Below are 26,342 nucleotides of genomic sequence, written 5' to 3' on the forward strand. Positions count from 1 at the left end.
AATGCAGGTGTGTTTTAATCACCTGCCTAGTTTTGTGCTTCATTGGCATCAAGCATTCCTTGTAATTCTTAAGTATTATTCAAACTAACTTTTTTCCCTATGCATCTGTTCCAGATCCATTTGGAGCACTGGATCCATTTGGAAGTGGTGCTTTCAGTGGTGGTGAGGGATTTGCAGACTTCAGTCAGATGTCAAAGGTATAGGTTAAAAGGAAAACAACTGTCCTTTTAAAACTGTATGTACAGACACCTCTTTAAAGAGTATGATACGGTTGTAACTTTTCAGCTGGCAATCTGGTTTTGTTCATTTTTTTCCAATCAGCCTCACCAATTATATAGCAAAGAATTTTCAAACCATGTCAGATATGGCAGTCTTACTAAGACAGGTAGATTTAGTAAGGATAAATAAGCTTTTCACAAATATTTTCAAATACTAGATCAGAAAAATAAATTAACTTGTAGTTTTGACTTGTAAGAAGAGGTCGTTGTTGCGAATATTAATATATTTCAGTGTCCAGCCTTCGTCTAAGCCCTGGAATTTGCCAAGTGTTTGGTGCTTGGTTACTTCATAGTAAGTATCCTTACTTGTTTCTAAACTTACATAAAATTATTAAGGTTGGATAAGGCCTCTAAGATCTCTAAGACTTGACTCTATGAGTCCAACTATTAATGAAACACTATACTACTAAGTATATGTAAGCTAACCTTACTCCGCTCTTAAGAGTCAGTCTCTCACATGTTTTCAATGGGCAATTTCTGTTCCTTTTAAACAGCAGATGAAGAAAAAGGTTCAGGACACACATGAAAAAAAAATGGATCATTGGAAATGTCTTGGTCTGCTCTTACTTTCCTGAGGTGGAATTTGTAATTTACCATTAACATCAGTGCCCAACTCCTTACATTAGTTCTACAGTAACACTCGAACACTGTAGAGTAAACGCTAAAAATAAAATAGGCAATCATTTTACTTTGAGTAATTGCATTCTTGATGGTGTATTTTTTTACCTCCCCTAACTTTTACTATTTTGGGGAGGGTTTTAGCTCTCCACTAGATGGCAACAACGTTTACCAATAGACATGGCTGGCTTGAGATAGAAACTTTAGCAAAGGTTTGACTGCAATTTTTACCTTTGCTCACAAAATTCCTCTTTCTTCATTTCACAATGATAAATTTCCCTGTGTGGCATAATACTTGTGTGATTCTTAATCAGTAGGACAGTCCTTTAGAAAAGCCGTCTGAATATGGGAGGATTCAAACACATGCATTTAGATATTCCCTAAAGTTTTGCTAAAAAGTCAAATACCTGTGTATAACTTCACAAAAGCTTGGAATAAAGTTATCCCTTCTTCAGTGAGCAGCGTTTTTCCAGGTTCTGTCACAGTTCTGTTTATCAGAGTGAAGGTCAGGCTGTGGTATGACTGTTCATTGCCAAATAGTGAAAAAGTAGTTTTACTTCCTTTTATTTGCTCATCAGGTGTTTTGCTACAACTAGAAGTTCTAGAAGAACTTAAATGATTAAGAGCAAAAGGTCCTTTGAATGTTAATGTTAATCTTAGCACCTCTGTCATTGGGCATTAGCTTCCGACAACACTGACAATTCTGTACATCTGCCCTCAGGTTTTGAAGTTAATGCTCTTCCTTGACTTAACCTGTAGCTTTGTGAAATCACAGGTATTCTACAGCATGCTTACATCCCTTTTCTTTTATTTTTTCTTATGTAGTCAATAGCTTCAGACCCTTTTGCCTCCTCTTTTGGAGGGGCGGGATTCACAGATGACCCTTTCAAAAGCAAATCAGACACACCAGCTTTACCACCGAAGAAAAATGTCCCTCCGCGACCCAAGCCACCCAGTGGTAAGGAGATTTTCTTTTTTTAAAAGCTGCTGCTTTCAATTTATAGTGGATTGCTGGACATAAGAACAAGTTGACAGTCTACTATCTATCTTATATTTCAACCATGGAGGAAGATATGACGTTGTCAGTAAATCGACAAAGCTATCAGTAAACCAGACAGAAACTCTTCAAACTGGAAAGCAGGTGATGAGAGAGTGCTATGACAGATCCGTAAAGTCACATGCAGCAGGAAAAAACGGGAAAACCCGCTGTATTTTCAAAGTAGGCAATACGTAAGATTAGTAAATGGCATCTTTAAAATAAAAAGGTCCGTTTCTATACGGTAATCTAAATTTACGATTTATTTCTATGTTTGCCACAGAATATGGTGTATGCAAAAAAGTTTAAATGGTCTTAGAAAAACCTCTAGATAATTCTCAGAAGAAACAGAGGCAATGGGAGTGTCCCAAAAGCCAAAATACTGGCTCTAGCTCCTTTGTAGCCGAGTAGCAAGGCAGTCTGACTGTGGCTGAATCTTTATCTTGTTTTGATGTTCTTTCTGAGGCGTCTGCCACTAAATACTAACAAGAACAGACTACACGGATAGACAGACCTGTCCTGATCTGTCTGTTCCAGGTAGGATCATTCTTGCATTTGCACATTACTGCATGAATTAAACAGAAAACACTTCCTGAATATATATGGCTTTGTTCCTGCTTAATTTCCACTATTTATGGAAATCTGGGAGATACATAAATCTCACTAATTGAAAATAAGATCTCTTAGCTGAGCTTCAATTTCTGTTCTCTCTGGAGTTGTTTTTAAGATATTCAACTACCAGTGAATCTGTTTAAAGAACTGAAGCCATGTAGTTTCAAGTCTCCTTTTAACAAAAGTGGTAGAGTTCAGTTGATATTAAGAGGGAACTTTCAGGTGGCTTAAAAAAAACAACAAAAGCTGGGTTCTGCTTATGGATAGGCACAGAATTTTGCACTAAACATGTTGATCATCATGTAGTATTTTTATGTATCCACAAACAATATTAGGAAGCATAGTATGAAAAGAACAGATCCATGCTTAATGTCTCCCGCACTGTGTGGGTTCTCCGCCTTTCTGCTGGTGCATTTTGGAGCAGAGCATGCAGCCCGTTTGTGATGGGTATTGTTGATCTGGCTGGTTTTGCAAACCGGTCATTCTAGAATGCAGTCCTTGGATAATCTGAAAAGTGCTCACTTATTACCAAGGTATCCTTAATGTCATTAGCTATCCCATAAATTGATCCAAGATGTGAAAGATACCTCTTCACATGGTAGACTTAAAAGCAGACCATTGCAGCAGCATCAGTTTGTTCCTGTTGCTGTGATTTTGTTGCTTAAGAGATGATAGTGCACCCTAAAACCCTGAAAGCAACAAATGAGAGGTTTCTTGAAGGTGAGAATTGATGCAAACTTGTCAGGAAATGCTCTAGGATCGTGGAAAAGCCCTTGAAGCAGTTTGTTCCATGCTTGCTTTGTATATTTTCTACTTCTGAGGTACTGAAGAGCTTTCAGTAAATAAAAAAAAGAACCCCACATAATATGTCATGTTGGCAAATATCAATCACTAGGACAGACATGAATAAAAGGAAAAATAAATAAGCTGAAGGGAATCTTATTTGACACAGTGAATGATATTATTTTTCTTTATTCGGTTTTCAAGGAAAGAATACAAGTGGCCATCTTTCAAAAAAATGTCTACGTAAAATGTTATAGTGTTAACAGGGCCTATATAAAGTTGGATGATTCAAATAAATACTAAATATACCCAAGTAATCTTTTATATGTGGTTTCTTTCTATTCCTTGTTAGAAACATGATTACTCTTAGCAAATTGCACTGTAGTAGTAGCAGCAAAGGTGAGTAGTGACTCACCTACATGAGGGATTTTGGATTTTCTGTGTCCTGGTTCCCTCTTTTGTACATACTGAGGAATTTGATGAATTTTCAGCTTTATTAATATGTTTTTACTTTAGACCTGTGCACTCAGCCTTTAATCAGTTGGTTAAAAATGGTCTGAGTGTGTCTCTCCCTCCCTTTTAGGGAGAGAGAATATTTGTGATGTCCTGCTGCTCTACCAAAAGCAAATGTTGTTATGATAAAATAGACTAAGGAGGAAACAACAGGGGTTTTTTTAAAGCAAATGAGCCTCGTGTGCTTATACAGTTCTACTCCTCCCTTCCTTCCACAGCTAAGGCAATCTTCAGTGGTTACTTGAAGCATGAGAAATTATATAGTAATATACTCCGATTGTAGCAAGAGATAAAGGCATAAAATGTGTGTTAGAATGGGCTTAGCAAACAAACAACAGACAAGAAACTTCCGTTGTTTCTTACCTTTCTTATTGGTCTATTTAATTAAAAAACAACTAAGTGATAAAGATCTTGCTGAAGGTTGAATAAATTCTAGTTATTACCAGATAAGCCTGTAATTTGCCTTTCTGTTCCATGCTCGTACTCTTTTTAGTAAAACTGTTCTTTGGGGCGGTGGCAGGGGGGAGGTGTTTAATATTGAAAAACACTTTTGTGGTTTGGTTGCATTTTGGTTGGCAGGTGCAAAAAGCTCTAAAAGAAAACTTGTCTTCAAACCTCTGTAGTCAAGTAGAAAATATAAATACTTTTGCAGAGCATTGGAAACTGATTTCCCAAGTAGCTCATAATGGAAACTAAACAGGGTCCACCAGGGATTGTTTCTGATTATGCCTGATTTGGTCCTTTTCTGTATGGGAGGCTTTTGCATGTGACATGCGAACATTGTCTGATAATCTGTTCAGGGATTGCACACTGTCCTGGACCAAAGTGTTCCACAGTTCTCACCTTGCCCGCAGGTCTCTGTTTTGTCCAGATGAATGATGAGTTAGGAATCAAGTCTTATTCCTTCATGAAAACAAAGGAAGAGCAAACCCTTGGAGCTGAGCACAGGATCAAGGGAAACACTTAAAATAATGGCATGTCCTGAGTTGGAAGGGACCCATAAGGATCATGGAGTCAAACTACTGGCCCTGCACACGACACCCCAACAATCTCACTCTCTGGCTGAAAGCATTGTCCAAACACTTCTTGAGCTGTCACGGCGTTTAGGCTGTGACCCCTGCCTTGGGGAGCCTGGGCAGTACCCAGCAGCCTCGGGGGAAAGAACCTTTCCCTGAGATCCATCCCAAGCCCTGGCACAGCTCCAGCCCTTCCTGGGCTCCTGTCCCTGTCCCAGAGCAGAGCTCAGCCCCTGCCCCTCCGCCTCCCCTCGGGAGGAGCTGCAGCCCCCGAGGAGCCTCCCCTCAGTCTCTTCTGCTCCAGCTGAAGGAGCCGAGTGCCCTCAGCTGCTCCTCAGAGCCTTCCCCTCAAGACCCTTCCTCATCCCTGTGTCTGTCCTTTGGACACTCTCTAACACCTTTAAATCCTTCTAATCTTGTGGATTAGAAAGTGCCCCCAGCACTCAAGGTGTGGCCACCGTAGAGCAGAGCAGGAGAATCCCCTCCCTTGACTGGCTGGTGATGTTTGGCCTGGTGCCCTCCAGGACATGGTGATGCTTCGGGCTGCCAGGGCACACTGGTGACTCAGAACTAACTTGCCACCAACCACAGACCGCCAGGTCCCTTTTCACGTGACTGGTCCATAGCCTCTTATGAACAGCTTGTCCAGGCACAGAGGGCTGCCCTGACAGAGGGGCAGGATCTGGCACTTGACATGTTAAGTTGGGGATTGCCCAGCCCTTTCCTTTGTTGAGATCTCTCTGCAGCACATCTCTGCCTTCAAGGAGTCAACAGCTCCTCCCAACTGCGTGTCATCGCCAAACTTACTTAGTCTGCCTTCCAGTCCCACATCCAAGTCCTTCATGAGGAAGTTGTACAGCACTGGTCCTGAAACAGAGCCTTTTGGACATGACCTCTGTTTACCATATAGTAATGGTCAGAGCAAAAGGCCTTCAGATGTATCTGGAAAGATCTCTAAAAGGAGTTTGTGGTTCAGGGGAGCTGCTCTCATCTCCAGGCTCTGGACAGTCTTCTCAGAGCACGTAGAGAAACTTCTCTGCTGCTTCCAGGGTTGTCAGCAGCAGGATTGCAGTGTGTCATCAGGTCTGGTCCTACACATCCTGACCTGTTTGCTGGCAGCTTGTAAAGAGAAAATGGGTTGGTTGTTTTAATTGGCTTGTTTTTAGTTGATATTTGGGTTTTTTCACAGCTGGAATATTGAGGAGCAGCTGTGACCTGAATGTATTAGCAGATAGTTCAGTTCACAGCTCTCTCTGATTCGTTCTATTAGGCAGTGATAGGCAAACCCTTATTGTGTGGCGTGGAATAGGCACCCTTCAGATCCATATCTTTCCCTTCTTCAATACTAAGATTAAGAGAGGCTATGACAATCATGAGATTATTTAATTAGAGTTGTATCTTGGGTAGAATCTCAGCCTTAAGTTTGTTTTGTTCATCATAAATAATTTTCCTTCTTTCTTTCTCTATTGTTGACCAGTCTGTCAAGATCTTTTAGATGTTTCAAAGTCCTGATCTCATCCTTGCTTAGTCCAAGAGAAATCTCATGTTTGTTTTTATGGTAAAATACTCTACTGAGTATTTTTTCAGTATAAGTGTTTAGAGGTTAAGTGCAGAATCTTTAAAGAGAATTGGAGGAAGGTTAATAACTCAGTGAATCCAGTAGAGAATAGCAAGGAGAAGTGGTTCCAGAAGTGGCAAGCCTAGACACCAGTGTACCTCAAAGCTCCAACTTAGTGTTCATGGAAAGATTTGGAAAATCACTATCTCTGTCCTGTACATGGTTTAAGATTCTCTTTAGGTTGAGGAAGATCAGCCAAGAAAAAGTTCTTTAGCTCTTCTGACAAGACTGTTCTAATGAAAATCCCCAAGAAAATGTGTGTGTGTGTTCTTTACCTTCAGGAAGGTATTCATCTCCATGAAGTTCTTAATGCACATTAGGTTTCATAGGGCTCCCCTAGGACTTGGCTGGAGTAATTTGATGTTCACCAGGTGCTAATGGAGAACTTGCATTGGAGAACTCGTCTAACTGGAGAGGAGTGGAACGTTTTATGAATTTATTGATGTTATATCTTGAATAATGCTCAAAAAGCACCAAAGAAATGTCAGTGCTTTGTGTAATGAGCTATGATAAACAGAAAGCAAATAATAGTAACGTATCTCAGCATTCTTAAACAAAGGTGCCCTGTGACAAGGATTTATATTCCACTGCACATAATTTTCTCAAACTCCCGTAAAACATTGCTGAGTTTTGTAGATTTATAAGTATATTTTATTTTCTGGCAGAGGACTGCCTGTGGTGTTCATCACTACCAAACTTCTGCTTGCTTTCTATTTCTTATGCAGGTTCTCAGGGTTTATGGGACTTCTGTGTAATTAAGGATAAAAAAATCTGAAAGAACTGGTAGACTGAAACCTGTCGGTTAAAATGGCTCTTGTAGGTTCTCACAGATTAAAAATTATGTTTTCTGCTGTGAGCTGCAGATTGAAATCAGTCAGAGTTCACCGCTAACTAGTTTCTAGGTAAAAGTTGTTGATTACAGAACGAGAGAAACAGATTTTTTTTTTTCTTTTTTTTTTTTTAAAGTACAGGAAGTTGCTGTGTGGGTGTCAGTGATTGGGTTATAAGTAAAATGCTCTAGTGCTTTGATCGTGGGACCTAGTGCTTATGCCCCACCCTTACCACTTCCTTTCAGTGCAGCCCCATGCATTCCACATTGCGGTTATAGCAGTGCTGTTAACCAATGACACTAACCACTACTGACAAGCATCTGACACATTACTCTCTATGCTCTGGACTCCTTGTCAGGCCCTCAAGTTCCTGAAGGAAGCCACTCTATATCCAGGGAGGACGAACGACACTTGACCCCTCCTATTACAGCAGGCCATGCCTTGCCTTACTGTAATCCTGTACATTAAAGATGTGAGGAGAAGACACAGGCATTGAGCTGTGTGGTGCTGTATCTGCCTTTTGTATGCCCTTTCGGACATGAGAGTCCTTTCCCCATCAAGTTAGCACCACAACAGGGGTTTGTGACCTGGCTTCCAAGGGAACAAGGCACACCGAGTTGTAGGATACAATCAATTCCCAATGATGCATTGTCTTGGGTTTTACTACTGAGTATTCCTGTAAGGCCTCCTTAGGGATGGGAGAGGTAACTCACATACCCAAGTGTCAAAGAGATAGATTAGTGCCTTTAAAGCTGCTGGTGCATTCAGTGACCCATGCTCCATATCTGCCACTCAGTATTCCTGCATGGTACTAAAATGACGGGATACAGTCGGTGTCACCAGGTACTAGTTGGCAACCTCCAAACAAATGTTACTGGCTGTGCTCAGCTAATGATGGTCCAGGGGAACGTGGCTGCCAGAGAAGCTCAGAGACAACATTTTTTGCCATCAGTGAGTTCTTGGATGAATGTGATTCTGCCTTAATCCTGATTCCAGGAGTGATGGATGAACTGCCCAAATTTCAGGATGCATGGAGAACCCTAGAACTGGCAGTAGGTTCAAAATGGCTTCTCATGCAAAAGTCACCCTGGAGCCTCCAAACTGGCACTCTCAGTGTTTCCATGACTTGCGTTGGCAGCGCTCTTACCTTGCTGCAGAAACATGCTCAATTTTGAGGCAGTATACACAAGGGAAGCCTATCCCTGGTGGAATTCCCAGATTCCAAGTTAAGAGAAGTATTTAGAAAGAAGCTTGAGTATAATGGGCAGGTAGTGTTTACTGAGGAGCAGTGGAGGATGCTTGAATCATTCAGAATCACTCAAGACATAGCGGTCAAGACTCTCAGGAAGAAGAGTGAGTCCTCAAGCTCAAGGACCAAAAATGTATCTGTCTCTTGGGTGCCCAGCACAGGAGGGACATGAAAGTGTTGGAGCAAGTCCAGACAGAGCACCAAGATGATCAGAGGGATGGAGCAGCTCTGCTATGAGGAAGTGCTGAAAGAATTGGGATTTTTTCAACCTGGAGAAGAAAATCTTTGGGCTGACCTAACTGACCTAATCCAGTACCTGAAGGGAGCCCAGAAGAAAGCTGGAAAGAGACTATTTGCAAGAGCCTGAAGTGACAGGACATGAGGGGATGGCATCACACTGACAGAGAAGAGGGCTAGGTGGGATGTTGGAAAGAAATTCTTCTCTGTGAGGGGAGCAAGACACTGACACAGATTGCCTAGAGAGGCTGTGGCTGCCCCATTCCAGGAAGTGTCCAGGGCCAGGCTGGATGGGGCTTGAAGCACCCTGGGATAGTGGAAGGTGTCTCTGCTCATGGCAGGGGTGGCACTGGATGAGCTCCGAGGTCCTTCCCACTCAAACTGTTCTGGGGTTGTGTGATACTAGTGGAAGAACCTTCAGCACAGAGCAGTGTGAAACCTTCAACCTTTTCCTATTTTTTTATTGCTTGCTTATAGTGGTTTTCACCTTTTTAACACTGAAAGAATAAAAGTCCTAAAAACACAGGAAGACAATACATATTTCAATTTCAGTGTGCTGCTTTCTTACAATGAGTATTTAATCCACGCAATTATTCTAACATTCTGCCTTTTTTTAGCTTGTGTAGATGTTATAATTTATATTGTATTATTGTATATTAGTGAATAATAGATGTAGTGAGTATTATATTAATAGTGAACTTCTTAAATGCTAATGCACTTTAAAAATTCAGTTTTTCTTTGGGGTGACAATATGTAAATAGCAGAAAAACACTATGTAACTTGGAATGTATAGAATCATAGAATCTCAGACTGATACATGCTGGAAGAGACATTAAAGATCGTCCAATTCTAACCCCCTTGCCTTGGGCAGGGACACCTTCCACTAGACCAGGTTGTTCCAAGCTTCATCCAAACTGGCCTTGAACAATTCCAGGGTTGAGGAGTCCACAACCACTGAGTAAATTTTAAGGAATAATATATTGAATTCATCCTGTGTAAGAAATAAATTAGTGGAGTTACTTGGCTGCTATTTGAAATACAGATATTAAAATAAATTCCACTGGTAAATTACGATTCCAGACCGGACAGGGGGAGTCTGTCAAAAACTTCAGCTTTGTTTTGTGATACATTTATTTTTTGTAGCTCTGGTCTGTGATGGCAACTGAATATTGGCATTTCAGAGGTTAGTGGTTAACACCTCTGTGTTAACCTTTTTGAGCTAAGGACTTCAGTTTTGTTCTCACAGTGTTTTTATTACTTGTTACGGTTTTGAAATGTTAAAATACTGGAAAAGTGTAGGGGACAGTAGCCCGCCTTGGGTTAGGAAGCATGACCCTGATCCCCCAGAGAGGCCTGGTTCTGTGGAGCTCCAGACCTCAGTGCAAACACAAAGGTTTTCACAGTGTTTGAGTGACTAGAAATTATTACAAAATAATAGTAATAATGCTGCTGGTAATAAATTTAATCAGTCAAGGTGTTAGGGTTCAGTATTTCACCAAATAAATTATTACAAGACTCCTAGCTATATTTTGCTGTCCTGCCAAAAAAGACCGAAAAGGCTGATTCAAGCAAAAGCTCGCTGATCAGATCCTGTTTTTTCATCTTGCCAACTAGCTGATAAACAATATCTGAACCTGTTGGTAACTTAAAAAAAATAAAAAGGGGTCAGGGGTTTAAGACCTTAACAGGTCTTCAGGATCTTAATATTGTGTTTATTGAACCAGTCTGAAAGCTTATAGCTGCACTGGATGTTGTAATCTATCATCCACAGAAACACTAATTCCCTAATTTGGCGTGGCCATCCTTTGCCTCTTCTTAGAAGTGTGGTTGCAGAAGGCTATTGTTGGCCCCAGAGAAGCTAGAAGTGCAAGAAAAATTACCAGCAGAGCATCTTATTGTTCAGTTCCTGTAGTGCAGGGAGCTTGCAATGGAAATTGCAGATAGATTTCCCCACTCAAGTGCTCACAGTTATGGAGGGAGCCTGAAAGAGCGTGTTCTGATGGCACTTTGATATCAAAGCTTTAGTGAGTAGATACCCAGATAATCACATGTATGCAGACATATTCCAGGTTTCCCTGGACCAGGAATGTCCAACTGAAAGTTTTAGATTCACTCTTTGGGGGATGTCTTTTGTACTCTTGGGACCATTTCAGAAGCCTCTTGTTCCTTCTGTGTATAACCAGCTGCTAGCCCAGCTCAGGGCAGTGCAGGCGATATTTGTGCAGCTTTTGCTGCTCCCTTCCTTTGTGTTTGATGCTTCCTCCTCCTTCATGTCAAAGATAAATATAGTTCTTTTTTGTATGTGTTACTTCTCTAAATTTAAGGCATTTATGGTTTGACTGTTTTTGCAATTTTACACTTATTTTTCATCTTTAAGGCAGCTCAGGAGCACTGTCAGTACATGTTGACCTCATATTGACACTTTACAGTGTGGTAAAGAAAGCTTAGATCTTTGCTACTTTTTGAGTTGGACATACAAATGGATTTCATTAGTTTATTTGCCTAAGTGTCTCAACTAAATCAAAATTAAGACTTCACAATTTGTTCAGTATCTTACTTATAAATGCAGGCCAAAGTCTGAATGCTTTGTCTTATGCATTTACTGAGTTCAGTTCTTGAAAGAAAATGATGTCTTGTGAATACTTAGTGTTTAAACGCATCACGTTTTTGTGGACTTTTTTTTTCACTTGCATCATGTACAGTGTCCCCATGCAGAAGTTTGCTCTATGTGTTTAGTTAGATAAGTTTTAAAAGAAAGAAGCCATGTTAGGAATAATGGATGTAATCAGGAGTTAGCAACAAAAGAAAGGATTGTGTTAATCTGAAAAAAAATAATGTCATATAATTCCCTTAATTTAATTTAGATTTAACTCTAAATTATGTAGATTTATTGAAGCTGTGAGAATCAATCATTTGGTCTAGAGCAGGGTATATAGATTTCTGTTCTTTACTCATTGTGAGATCACGGTTGGGATGTTGGGATGTTTATTTCTGCGTGATACCACACACCTGTTTCCTTAGAACTTTTACAGCACCCAAAGTTATTCAGAAGTACCATGGTGCCTGTTTACCTTTATTTTTCCCCTCATCTGCAGTCAAGAGTGAGAAAATCAGCCTCAAAGTTGTGACTGACAGGAAAAGTTTTTTTTATTTTTCACGCGTTCTAGAAGACCTGACAGTTGCATTAGAACACAGGCATCCCTTGTTGTGTAGGATAAATGACTAATGGGTGGAGCACCTGCCTGGCCACAAGCTAAAAATTCCATTCACGCTTTGGTTCTCTTGTTTATGCTGGCCTCTCAGAGTAAAGATATTTCAGTACTGATGGTTGAAAGAGGTTGTCCAGAAGCTGTTTCAGAGCAGATTCAGAGAGAGATTGTTGGGCTGAAGGTGTAATGATTTCTCACCTTTCAAGAAGTTTGTAGATTGTCAGAATATTTCTCTTAAGCAAAAGTTTTCAGTGAACTCAAGGTGCAAACTTTGCAAATATGAAGCAAAAACAGTTCTGAAGGGGTTTTACATGGGAAAACTTCTCCCTTCTGTTACAAAAAACATGTTGTGATTTTTTGCAAAGAACATTATCATCAAATAGTTGAGTTTTAAATACAGCATAGAAATAGCCCCTGTTGAAGACAAAGACCTCCAAGTATTCTGTGGAAAATTTAGTTTAATGTAACTAACCTTCAGGCAGAGTTTGAAACTGGTAATCATTTTTCTGTTTGTAAAGTTCAGTTGATGAAGGTTTTACTGTGCATGACAGGAAGAGCTGCATATTTTTAACAGGATGGTGGAAAACATGCTGAGTAAGTTTGGAATGAGATATAAATTTGGTAAACTACCAAGAGAAAGATGTGCTGGGAGGCACCTGAGGCTTCTTCTGCCATGTGAAAAACAGGAGAGGTGGAAATCCTAGGATTATATATTCAGATACAATCACAGGTATGGACTTAACTCACCCTATCACTCCTTATCCTCTGCAGCACAACTCTGACTTCTTAAAGGATATTTTTCAGTTTAGAAAGTTTCCTGGAAAGGTGCCCTTGTTTAGCGCAAGTTTAAAGTTGTGCCATTTCCACTCTGTCCCATTTGCCCCATGAGCATGATCCATCCAGGCTTCAAAGGCAGGAAAAAGGCTGCTTCTTATCATTCAGCAAGATCCTCTTCTAAGCAGAAAGTCAGACCCAGCACTGAAACATAGAATATTGAGACAGCTCTAAATATTTTGCTTTGTTGTCAATATCTTGTGATTCAGTAAGACAAATTTTGTGTTTGCATCCTACCAGTGAGGTTATATTTGCTTTGAAATACAGATCCCAGCCCTCCAAACTCAAGTTTGCTGTGGGGCATGAAATTAGATAAACCCTTTGTATGGGTGGAGTTCAGTCTAAGTAACAGCACTTGCTGTGGTAAACCATTTTGTTCATCATCTCTTTTTGCTGAAGTGAGTCCTCTGTGTGGTTTGGGTGCACCACTTGGGTAACTGCTGAAACTGCTGTGGTTTCAGAATAGGACCTGTTTTGCTTTTTTCTGAACTTTTTTTCCCTAAAACTATTAGCAGAAAAATCAAATAAGGGTTACAGCTGTTTGCCTGCCATACCTCAGAATGATGAGCAGAGTCATGTAAAATACAATGTTTTCCAGCAAGTAGAAGATTATTGCAATCTTAGTTATGACTGTATTGTGCAGTATTGCAATTTTACCAATGTCCATCAGTACAGCTGGTAACCTTTTACTGTGGTTTGGGTACTTTTGCTTTATGTTATAGAAATTCCGTACCAACATTCCTGACACACTAAACATGGGACTACAGAAATCTTCGTGTAGTTTCATGTACACTCGCTACAATGGGAGACTTACACTTGCTGTAAGTCAGCAAAGATATCAGAAAGATAGTGCTGGTGTTATTACTACTAATTTGTGTCTAATATATGAGTAAATTTGAACATATAACTGAACCAAACAAACTTCTGCCAGGCCTCAAAACCATGTTTGCAGAGTGTGGCAGGATCAAGCAAACTGTAAGCAATGTACAAAGGGCACTAAAAGAAAGAATTGGACTTGGAGTTTGACTTGATGGTCCTCATGGATCTCTTCCAGCTCGAGGTTCTGTGATTGTAGGGCTCATTGAAGATTCTTGTGCATGGTAGGGCTGATGTATTCAGAGTAGGTGCTGCCCTTAAAATTGCTCTGCAAAAGATAAACCTGATTGCATAAGGGTTTCCCTCACACTTTTCAAAACAGAAAAATTATCACTCTATTTTATTCTTTAACATCTAAAAATCTGAAGAAAATGGCACTCAGTGTGTAAAATGAAAGCTTTCAATATTATTAGCAGTAACTCTCATTTCATGGTGGCATTGCATTTCCTCTACAACAAAGTGATTCTTTGTGATCTTTCGTGAAGATGAAGCACGAGAAACCCTGATGCTCTGTGCAGGTTCAAAACCACCTGGGGCTTTGTGCAAAAACCTTAAACAGGCCACCCGGAAAAACCAGTCTTGCTGAACAAATACGTTGGAAACCCAGCGTTTGTGTTAATAGTCACCAATTCCACATAGTGGTTTTGCTAGCAGAAGATTTAATCTAAGAAAAGGGCATCTTAAAATGGGTCAGTTTTGCCTCCAGCAATCCAAATTGGTTTAGGGCAATACAGGGTGAAGTATGAGGGGGAATTTCCTTGCTGGTAACTGGCAAGAGAAGAAGAGAAATAATGTAGAGGGCTCTTTTTTGCCTTGAGCAGAAGTTGGAAATGCAGATACTTAATTCTCCAAGGCCAGTTTGGATGGAGCTTGGAGCAACCCAGTCTAGTGGAAGATGTCCCTGCCCATGGCAGGGGGTTAGAACTGAATGAGCTTTAAGGTACCTTCCAACCCAAGCCATTCTGGAATTCTGTGACTCTAATTTAAAACAAGTTAAAATAAGTTGCTCTTCTATGTGGAGCATTACATACGAATGCTGAGTTGCTCATCCCTTGACAGGTTTTTGTGTCCCCTGGCATGGGATGGCTGTGGCAGTGGTGAGATCTGGAGGTCACGGGAACGGGCAGGATATAAGTGCGACACTGCATTCCAGAGAGCAAAACGTGGCCTGTGAAAAGTCAGGTTGGAGTGAGGGAGGGTCCGTGCTTGTGAGGAGGGCAATTTCCTGTATATTGTGTCACTTCCTTCCATGAAGGACAAAGCACTGGCCTCATCTGCCTCACTTTAGGAGTTGCACAGGTGGTTTTCTGCCAGGGGATCTGTATATCTACGTCATGTATCTTATCCAGGATGAAGCATGTACTGAACCATGGAAAATAGTGCTGGGTTAGGGTTAGTTTTAAAAGATCTGCTTTATCTTCCAGCTTCAAGGTAGCTGAATCAGTGTTACTTCTAGAAGCTTTTTCAAATCTTGTGGATGTGTTGATAGAATGGCTCCCCAGATCAATGCTCATGCCCCTGAGGCTGCCAGAGATCAAGGAGCATTTGGACAACGCTCTCAGAATGGGATTGTTGTGGTGGCTGTGCAGGGCCAGAGCTTGCACTGGATGATCCCTGTGGGTCCCTTCCAACTATGAATGTGATAGGTTCCCTGGGCAGTCTGGAGACCCTTTAGTTTTAAAAATGTTGAAAAAAATTGTTGATGTGTATCTCTTTTGGTCCAGTCTAAATCCATTCACCTTTTTCCTATGGAAGACTTGCAGGACTATGATCAGGTTCCCCTCAAACACTGTCAGAACTAAACAAATCCAGTTCTATCTCTGCCTGCACGTGCCTTGTTTTCCATGTCTCTCTCTGTCCGCTTGTTCAGCTGGGGACTTCTTTGCTTCCCACTTTCTATGCAGCTCAATGTCTGCCAGTGGTGCCTCTGTTGCATCAGAGTCTGACGTTGACACTGCACTAATGAGAGTCTGCGTGATTTCCTCAGGTCCACGTAAACCTGATTTCCTCAGTTCCCTGTATACCCAATTCCTTCAGCTCCCTGTCCACATGTGCCTCTGGCTTTGGGGAATAGAGGCCAGCTGAGTACAAGGGAGGATGGCTTTTTGGCTGGCCCTGGGGTAGGAGAGGCTGAGCAGGGATTTACTGGAAGTTGCTGGATTGGTAATTTATTTAGTGCAAGCTTGCTGATCTTTATTTCCCTTTGATAAAAGTATTTCCACAGATCTGAGCATATATTACAAAGTTCATGAGCACGTACTAAAGTGCTTTCTGAAAAGCTCCCAGGCTATGACTTAGATGTGCCAAGTACACTCTGAAATTTGGGGTTTGATTCCATTTCTCTGTGCTTTCGTGGTGTGTATGTCATAATGAGAATAAATTATAAGATTCCTATTAAATTGGACATTTCAAAACAGCTCTATTACTACAAATAATGTATGGAATTCAGTTTATTACGCAGGAAGTTGCAAGTATTTGTTTACTTTAAGAATGCTTCTAGATTTTCCTTTATCGAGTTAACACATTGCAATCAAGAATGATCACACAAGGAATATTTTCCCTGGAAGCTGGATGAACACTTGTCAGGAGCAATCTTTTTTTTTTTTTAAGGTGGGGTGGGTGGGGGAGAAATATATTTATCTGTTTAGTTATTTAACCTCACAAAATAATCTTTTGGCAAGGGGAATTAAAAATCAACCATTGAGGCTTTAATTGCAACAAATGAAATATACACATATTATTTATGAGCATACACAATAATTCCTGTGATTTCATTTGTTTTTGGGGTGGAATATAAGAACAAACAGTCACCTGCAGAAGGCGAGTTGTGGAGCAAACGCCTCAGAGAGGTGATTTCTTAATCAGCCTCCTTTTCTTTTCTTTGTGTATGTGATGATAGAAGGATAAACCAGTTCCAGGAAAAAAAAGCAGAATGCAGGCATTCTGTAAAGTGACAGCTAAGTTACTCTTTAATCCTATATAACGTGACTTATCTTTAGTGATACACTTTTTTTTTATTTTTTCTTCTGTAAAATACCAAACTTAAACTTGAAATATCTCTAATCCTGGAAAATCAAAGTCATACTTGTCAATTTTTTCTGACCAAATGTCTTTGTAATGGGTTTCGTCATTTAAAATCTTGATGGTATTAGTATTTTTGTATGTATAAGATAATAAATCCATTTAAATAAAATAACTGCTTTAGATGATATGCACTGAGAAATAACTACCATTATATTTGGTTAAATTTCCACCTACCCCAAGAAGGATGGATGATGCTAGAGTATATAGCACAGTTTCCTATTTCAGGGCTTTGCACTGTCCATGGTAAGTAACTTCTCTTTTTCTCCTTTTGTTTTTTTTTTCCTAAACTTTCCAGGTAAAAGTACTCCTGTAAGCCACCTTGGGTCTACAGATTTTCCCAAGCCCCATGATCCATTCCAGCCATTTGGGGCTGACAGCAGTGACCTGTTTCAAAGTAAAAAGGGGTTTGGGGACCCATTTAGTGGAAAAGATCCATTTGCTCCCTCCTCTTCAAGTAAAACTTCTAAAGACTCTTCCTTGGGGTTTGCAGACTTCAGCTCTGTAAGTTAAGTTCCTTGTCTCTGAGCAAACCACTTTCTGCTCTGCTTGCAGCAGTCTCTGTTGGGTTTCTGTCTTACCTACAAACCTACTGTTCCCTGGCTTCTGTCTCTCAGCTGTCCTCATTGTTTTTGTATTAATATTTCTGTAATAAAAAGGCATTATTTCAATAAAAAAGAAGTTTCATACTAAATTTTCAAGGCTTTACGTGCATTTAAATTATTTTAGTACAGTGTGCCTTTACTCTCAAATTCTTTGTAGCAGAATCTGTGTATTGCTTTTGTTGCATGGAGGCCATTTTGTAAACAGATTTTTGGGAGCCAATGATGTAAAGACTCAAAACCAATTGATGAAAACATTTCTATAGCAATTTCACCATATCCTGAGAAGCAAATCCTTAAAGGAAAAGTTTCTAATAAGTACTTGTAACTGGTTATGGAGAAAGTTCTGACAATCCTGTTGCAACGTTTACTGTATATGATGGAATGTGGTCATAGAGAGACACAGATGAGACAGAGATTGAAAATTTAGCTGTTGGATTTTGTTCCTGTTACTGATGTTGTAGAAAAGACAGAGAAAACAAAAAGGTTTCATAGAACCGAGATAGAAAGGTCCACACTGCACTCCAAAAAGACAGTCCCAGAAGGTTTGAAAACAAAGCCATTAATTTAAAAATATTGGGGTTTCCAAAGTCCAACTTTGGTTTTAATGCTGGAATTGGGAACCATTGTAAATGCAATGGTGCTGTGGTTCTTATTGCTTCCATAAGTGGATAGAATCTGTCCCATCCACAGCCTCAGGCTTCTTCCTCCTTTCACATGTTTTTGTTCTCTTACATTGCCACGCAGTAAAATTGCAAACTTATTCTGTTCCTTAACTCTGCTGGACACAGGTCACTGTTTAACAAGGGGAGATACTTAAACTGAATCTTTCAGGTTGTTTCTTTTTAATGTTTTGGGGGGGAGGTTCCTAATTATTATTTAATATTAAATGTGTATCACTTTCCTATTTGATATTGTTAGCTGAAGTCATCTGTGCAGACTTTAGTTGGCCTCAGGACTTTAATTTATCACTTCTGAAACGTCAAGTTCAAGATTTGTTGTATGTTTGACCACAGCTAGTTGGATTTGCACAGTTAAATTCTGATTGTATACAAACTGATGACATTCTTAATAAAAATAAGACATTAAACCTGCTTTATCTGAAGTTTCTTCAACAATATCTAATTTCTTCCTGCAAAGAAAGACAAATGATGGAATGGAATGACTGTTACCCAGTTATTGTCATCTTACTTTACATTAAGAAATCCAGACTGTATTTCTTAAGTTAAAATGTGGTTTACTCTGAGTGATTGTATCAAAAGATTAACCAAAATCTCTGGTCCCAATCCTAGTGGGTGCTGCAGGGTCAAATTTGCTGTGCCATCCAGTTCTCAGATAAACTTTAGAAGATAAGGAACAAGTAGGAAAAATGAGATAATGAGCAGTAGCCACTAAATAATTCCCGTTAAACGGCATTTCATCAAATGAAATAAATTTTTAAAATTTGAACTTTAAATTTAAAGTTTTCTGAATTAATTTCTCCTCTTGTAGGGAAAAAAAAAAAAAAAAAGAAGTGTTGACTGAATTTGGCTGAAAAGACAGATTTAATCCCTTTTCTCCTCAGTTCATGGAGTTTTTTCCTTTTCCATGGCACAGTTATGCTGCTACACTTGACAATTCCTAATCCTTCTGTATGATGTTTTGAATGTACCAGTTACCTTGAAATCATTGAGAATATTGTGCTTCTCTTTGCCTCATGGTTGGGAAACTTTGTTCATAGTGGAAATGAAAATCAGTCTTACTTTGAGAGGATTTTTGACATCTAATTTGAATCCATGGAATCTGAGAACAGAATCATGTAGAACATGAATAATCAAACAACTTAATTTTTAATTTTAATTCTTGACTGTTGTAAGAAAGAACATGGGAACTTTCATCATTATATTTTAGTAGGACAATCTGGTGCTTTTTTGACACACTGGCAAATTCACGCATCCAGAGTTTGCAGATACTTTCATTGCGTTCTTAACTTTGTTGTTGTCACTAAATATGATTCATTGGAACAAAACAGTCTTTTGGTAGCTAAGATTTCAGATATTTCTGTGTTCCAGCTGCAGTTTACAGAACAACAAGAAAAGCCACTTTTTTTTTGCCAACAGAAAGTGTTTAAATTTCCAAGAAACAGAACACTTACGAATAAACTTTTTGTGTCAGTACTAGCTGCTAATTCAGTACACACAAGTTAGTGAAGCTTTTTGAGATTTGATTGGTCTTGCTGCAGTCTGCTGGTTTCCTCATCTATGCCTTGGGTCTGACTGTATTTCTGAAAAAGAAAAGGATGGGTTTAATGCAATTACACGTGTGACATATTTATAGACTTGTTGAAACCTGGACATATGCAAAAAAATGGTTATTGTATTAAATTACCTGTAAGTCATCCTTTTATAGGCAATCTGTGCAAGAATCTGTGGCACTATTGAACTGTTCTGTACTTACTTCACTACTCACTGTTGAGAGTTATCTCCTGAAAATTGTACTTTGTGCCAATCACTTGTAATGAGGCACATCCAGATTTGTTTCCAATGAATCATTTGCCTATTTTTACTTTTTATTTTTTCCACTCAGCACTTTTAACCACAAAAATATAACTTGTGTCCCATAAACAAGTTATAATTGGGACTCTCATAAACTTTGGAAGCCTTATCTTAGAATGGAAGCTATAGAAGTAAAACTGGTTTCTCAACATTAAAAAAATATCCCAAATAGTTTGACAAAGTGTCTTGTATTTCTGAAAATACTTACAGTTCATTCTCCATCCCAGCTGTTAGACTTACCTGAATTCCTGGACTAAGCAGAGAATTCCTGCTTCCATTTGTGTCTGTACCACTTCTGTTGCATTTCAGTAACATCAAATGCAAAGTTTTTCATCTAAATTTCTATAGCAATGAAAGCAGAGATATTGCATGAAGAAAAGCTTGGGTGTTTTTTGCATCAAATCATCTCAAAAGGCATACCGGGAGAAATTAAAGGAGGAATGATAGGCATCCAGAGGCATGATTAAATTATGAGTAAATGAGAATTGAGCTTGGGTTGAAAGAAATTAAAATAGGTAGATTGATTTCAAAATATATCAAAAATAAAAATTACAGATACACTGCAGAGTGGAGGAGGAGGAGGCTGGGGTGGGGCCATCACATAGTGTTTGTGCAGCTAGGCAGGGTTTAACACTGAAGCTTGCATTTTAACACTCAGTTCAATATTTCAAGTCAGTCTGGGCAGGTGTAACTACATCAGTTTTTGCCATGGCACAGCAGACTCTGCTCAGAGTCACTGTGTCCTGGGCCACAAAGAATTTTTGCAGTATACATCCAGCTGAAATTTTTCTCCTCAAAAAACTCAAATAATATGTTTTCCTGCATGCACACCAAAAAAATCGCCAAAAGAAAAAAAATGGCACAAAGCATATTTTAGAAGTGGGCTTTAATGCAAACATTTGCATACAGCTGTTCCCATCCTCCTCCTCAGCAAATGCTAAAATTAACTGGGAACAGATTATGTTTGCATTTGAAATTGTTATGATTTCAATGAAATAGTTTCAGATTTTCAAAAAGTTCAAACAAGCGAACTTTTGCATCTTTCAATGGTAAATACTAGAATATAATTTTGCAGCACTGTACTTGTGTTTTGGGAAGCCCAAACAGGTTTAGGACCTGAATGTTGTAAAGTGTGATTCTTTTCTTAGTGTTCTCTTCTGAAGTAAATTGGATTCTCTCACATTATTTCTTACTGGTGAAACTCTGTGTATTTTATGAACAGCAACAGAAGCACTTTTGGTAACTTTTGATTTGGTGATAAAACTTCCCACATGTCAGCAGCGTCCAAAATCACTTATCAAACCCCTCACCCTTAGCAGGAACTACCGCAATAAAACTCTCTGTTGTGCAGTTGCACAAGAGCAAGCTATTAGCTTTACCAAGTATTTACCAGCTTTTACCAGCTATTTATTCTTAAAAATGGTTGTAGTTGCTGTGCTTCCAAACCATTCATTTCCTTTTTTTGTGCTTGTGGAGGGTTTTTTTTGCTGTTTACACACCCGAGTGAGCCACAGATGCAAGGACTTGCATCCCATGTGGGTTAATTTCCAGGTGGGAGGAGGAAGAAACTAAGCGTATAAACTAAGTAAGGAAGTAATGAGGAGTTAAAGAGATAAGGGAGGAAATGAAGGAGGAAGAAAATAAGGAAATAAAGGATGAAGTGAGGAAACCAGTGAGTGCATTTCTTTGTCAGTCTAGAACTGCCCTAAGACAGCCTGGTGTACTTGAGCTGTATATTTTAATAATTCTGATTCTTTGTATTTTTTGCATAATTTCTTTGAGCTGATTGGTAACTTTAATAATTAATTTTCCATTTTCATTTTTTAGTTTGGAAATGAGGAACAGCAGCTGGCCTGGGCAAAGCGAGAGAGTGAAAAAGCAGAGCAGGAAAGACTGGCTCGATTGCGGAGACAAGAACAAGAAGACCTTGAGTTGGCTATTGCACTCAGTAAGGCTGACATGCCAAACTCTTAAAGAGGGTCTTGGGTTTCACCCTTTTTAAGAGAAACCTTGGAACAAGGCTTTTATAAAAATACTAAATCGTTGGTTTATATTGTGAAAATAATTTTAGTCATCTTCAGATCTAAACAGGACTGGCTGGTTGTGTCCAACCAGGCTCTGTGTGGCTTCTCAAGTGCATAATCTGCAAGAAACACTGTATAAGCTGTATTATATGTTCTAGATAAAATTTATTGCTTGTAAGAAATTTAACGTATAATCCTAAGGTACTGAAAGTTTCTTTATCCAAAACACAAATGTTGCATAGAGTAAACTGCAGCTTGTGAATCTGTTTTTTTATAACCTGAATTCCACTGGGTCTTTCAAGCTGCAGTATGGATTTCAAAGAAAATGTCATAAAAAGATAATATTTACAGAATTAGCTTTCACTTGTTACATCTATTTAATAATTCATGGTAGGCTAATCAGTACTTCTGCATCATCTGTGTGAAAGCATAAATTCATTATTAGATGGTCCCTTTTTATCCAGAAGTTGTGGCTTTTGCAAAAGAATCTGACAATTTATATATGATGGATACAGAGAACTCTGTAAAACAGTACGAATTTGAAGACTCTAGAAATCAGTAGTTCTTCTAATTTAATCATTCATTCACACTGAGTTTTAATAATTACATGTGACTAAAAGAGGGAGTTAATTCATTTGTAGTAAATGGGATAAATAATTTAGCAGTTAAATTATGAAGTAAAAATTTGCTTTATTGTATGTAAACAGAATTGCAAGACGGTGATACACATTTGAGTACTGCTTTAATGTGACATCAAAACATCAAGTGGTAGAAAAGTTGCCATGTTTGAGGAGTGCTCACCCCTGCAACTCATCGTACTCTCATTTACTCCAACTCCCAGCACACAGACTAGGTTGTGTTACTCAAGTGACTCTCTGGGACAGTCTCTACCTCTGCTTCTTCAATTCCACCTCTTTGGGGTTACAGATCAAGCAGATTTAGCTGAAATGAAGCCAAGTTGAATCAGATTTTAGTTGCCAAATACACATTCACACATCAGTTCTGGCAGCACTGTCTGGGTTGGCTCTAAAATACAGCTTGCAGTACTCAGACCGGGTAGGAACAGGCTTTATATGCACTGAACGCTTCCACCTGGAAAAGAGAATACAGAATGTGTTTGACATGTCATAGAAAAAATAAGTCTGTGAATTAATTTGCTTCCTAGAAATGCCTTTTCTGATTACAGGAATTCTAAAACTTCAGCTGTGTTTGCCTTGGAATTTTCTGTCTCATACAGTAGGGATCTAGCACAGAATTTTTAAATGTCCTCAGTCTTCTTTCCTGCCCTTTTTTCTCTGGGAATACAAAAGCTTTACATTCTGTGTTTTTACTGATGCGGCCCTTATCTTACAACATTTTCTCTTTTTTTTTTTAATGTGGTATTCCTTCATCATCTTTAATGCATTTCTATTTTTTATGTCCTTGCTTCCTTACTTTTATTTTCATACTACAATGACAGTGCCTGCTCAGTGAATGAAAACAATCTTTCCCTGTTCTGTTGGAATTGCCTTATCCTGGATGCTTTCCTTACACAGAGGAGTCAGATTGGATCGTTTAAAGCATCTTGGTAGTTTTCAGCTCTGAAATGCAGCCAAGACGTGGCATTTGTAGTCTCAGGCTTTTGTGGGGAGCTAGGTGGGTGGGTGAGTGTGCAGGCACACACATCTATCTGTGTTTAGGATGTTATTTTTAAGAGCCACAACAAATGAACAAGGACAGAACACAACATATTGTCTATGCACAGTATTAGATGTAGGAACCTTAAATTTACTGAAACACTCTTGATTCAAAATGTTGTCACTGCAGCAGAAGAAAACCTAGCTATGATTTCTTGCTTTGTATTTAATATAGTTTTTCATACAAAAAGGAAGATTCCCCACATTCTTTCCCCATGCTGTAACTCAGTGTTTGTGCAATACCTGCATTTGCTTTTTGAGGCAAAACTTTATTGCAAGACATTGCTCTTCTTCCTCCAGACCAGTAAAATTTAAAGCACAAACAGACCTGTTGCTATTTGGGCAGAGAAAATATGTACAATGTAAGATATGGAAAATGTGAATACCCCCAGTGCATATACAGTGTACAGTGAGATCCATATTATTTGTGTCATGTATGTGTGTGTGTATATACATATACATATATATATACATATACATATATATATATATAATTGTATAATGTAATCATAGTGTGTGTATATACTCTACATGTCCACGTGCTATATCTGCTATATAGCTCCTTGTGTTGTACATAAAATGTGTATATACAGTGAATATGTAGAATATGCATATATATTCTATATATTAAAGCTTGTGTGTATGTATGAATTTTGTAACCACAGATGGATACAGAATTGGAATCTTTACAGAAATTCAGATTAGCTCATGGCTCTGAGAATTTCAACGTCCCGGTTAAAGAAAAGAAGATAAATGATTTCTAATCAATTTGTATCAAAATTTCTTTCATTGACATGAAAAACTGTGTCCATTAGCTGTGCCAGGTGTAAGAGAACCCTGGCAGAAAGTAGTAATCATTTGCACTGGATGTAATTTCACATTCTTTGTAGTTTTTAGAGGATCTGTTTAGAATGTAGGCTCAACTGCTCATCTTGCGTGTCATCTTTCTTCTCTGGGCTGACGCAATGAATTTTTTCCTATGTTTGCTTGTAGTCTCACTTCCCTCTTTCCTTTTTTTCCCCTTTCTAAAAAGTTTATTTCTAAGGATCTGTTCCCATACACACACCCCAAACAGTCACAGGCAAAGGTGGGAAACATGTTTTTCTTGTTACATTCTAGTTATATTGGTTGCACATAATTGTCATCTGGATTCCAGTTCTGTTTTTCCTCCATTTCTACCCAAGCTTTTACTTCAGGAGAAATGAATATCCATTGCATGTTTGGCTTAGAGGAAACAGTGGGGGTGATTCCTCTTTCTGCTTAGATAAATTATTAGACTCTGTGGAACCTTGAGCAATTACTAAGAGTTTAGCAGGGTTTTATGGTGGCAAACATGTTTTATACAGAATATATACTACTGGAATGACTCATGGAAAGCCCTGGATTGCACAGAGCACTGAGGCACAACAGTTAAACAGGACAGATAGACAATTATTCACGTTGAACCTACAAGTGCGGACAGTGCACATAGGACACAGATATTGAATTACCACGTGACCCTTCACAGAACTGTGTGTTCACATTTGCCTTGATTTGCCTGATTTCCCTCAGTTAACTTCGAATTGTCTTGCTGTAAAACCTCCCAGTCACCCTGCAATAAAAAAAGATGCTCATAAAAGTCATACTTCCACAACAATGCTGTATGAAATATTTTTATATAGGCAAATTTTCTTCATGGAACCTCTGCCCTATGAGGGTCATCAATCCTCCTTATATCTTGTTCTATGTACTGTGTTCTCAAAGTGTAGGAAATTCCAAGCTGTGTCTATGTAAGCCTTTTTATTTTTAATTCCCATCTGTGAAATCTGTTGGCACTATTGTAGAAATTATTTAGTCATCTTATGCTCAAAGATAATGCACTTTTCTTGAATTCTTCTTATAATCCTTTTGGGGTTACTATTTCTTCTTTAGTGTTTCTCCATTGAGAAGAATATTTGTTCTGTAGAACCATGGCCCAAGGCGTTTTGGTCCAAGTAGAATTGTTTCTTTCCCTTGTGTAAGAGTTTGATTTCTCCTTTCTTCTGCATTTTATTCCTCCCTCTCAGGAATTTCATTTCTGCTTAATCCTCATTTAGAGCTGGAACTCTGTTGAAGTGAATTGATCTCTGCTGTTAATGATCTAATTGAATTATCTTCCTATACTAGTGGAACAGCCAAGTTTTTGGTTATGCAAAATATATTTGGTTATATATTGCATCTATGTAGACTTCACAATAACCATCTTTTCTTAGGAAGGAATTTTGCTTGGAGTATGATGGAATCATAGAAGATTTATTTTTAGAGTAGATATGTTAACTATAATTCATTGACACCTGTTTGATCAGTTGATATACTGCTCTTTTTACTTGAAAGTTTTATAAATAAAGGCTAATTTGTTATAAAATGGAATTTTTGTTTCTTCCAACTTTTGCCTCTCCCTTTAAATTTCAAAGGAAAGCTTCTAGTGACTGTGGTTTCTTCTGCCATTGCAAGTACAGAGTACTCTTCTAGTGTCCCTTTTAATATATATCATTCTTCAGTCTGACCTGAAAAAGGTGGAAACACAAAGCAGAAACTGCAATGTTGACCTAAATCTGACTAATATCTCCAAGTATGTACATTATTGTGGTTATATTTATCTTTCAAATGTTATAACAAATTGTAAGGTATTTTAATTTTAACCCATCTCATGTGTTTATTGTTTAATATAATAAGAGAAATGTTATTGTTTAATATA

The 26,342-nt window shown here is 38.7% G+C and overlaps 1 protein-coding gene across 5 annotated transcripts in view; it reads left to right on the top strand.

Annotated features, from left to right (window-relative positions):
- Nucleotides 1-26,014, top strand: part of EPS15L1 (epidermal growth factor receptor pathway substrate 15 like 1) — a 46,426-nt gene extending 20,412 nt beyond the window's left edge. For 3 of the 5 annotated variants that reach the window (XM_014260321.2, XM_014260322.2, XM_014260323.2), the window contains 4 exons: nt 115-197; nt 1,722-1,854; nt 17,089-17,294; nt 21,754-26,014. In XM_014260321.2, the coding sequence (XP_014115796.1) occupies nt 115-197; nt 1,722-1,854; nt 17,089-17,294; nt 21,754-21,900 (569 nt within the window). In that variant the 3' untranslated portion in view covers nt 21,901-26,014. Of the gene's footprint in view, nt 1-114; nt 204-1,721; nt 1,855-17,088; nt 17,295-21,753 lie in introns of those variants that run through there. The other 2 variants (XM_014260325.2, XM_088067774.1) reach the window with 2 other exon arrangements.
- Nucleotides 26,015-26,342: the final 328 nt, after the last annotated feature.

The sequence above is a fragment of the Pseudopodoces humilis genome, chromosome 28 (assembly GCF_049639895.1).
Source record: "Pseudopodoces humilis isolate 2021_Gansu_Grassland_sample_001 chromosome 28, ASM4963989v1, whole genome shotgun sequence".
NCBI classification, from domain to species: Eukaryota; Metazoa; Chordata; class Aves; order Passeriformes; family Paridae; genus Pseudopodoces; species Pseudopodoces humilis.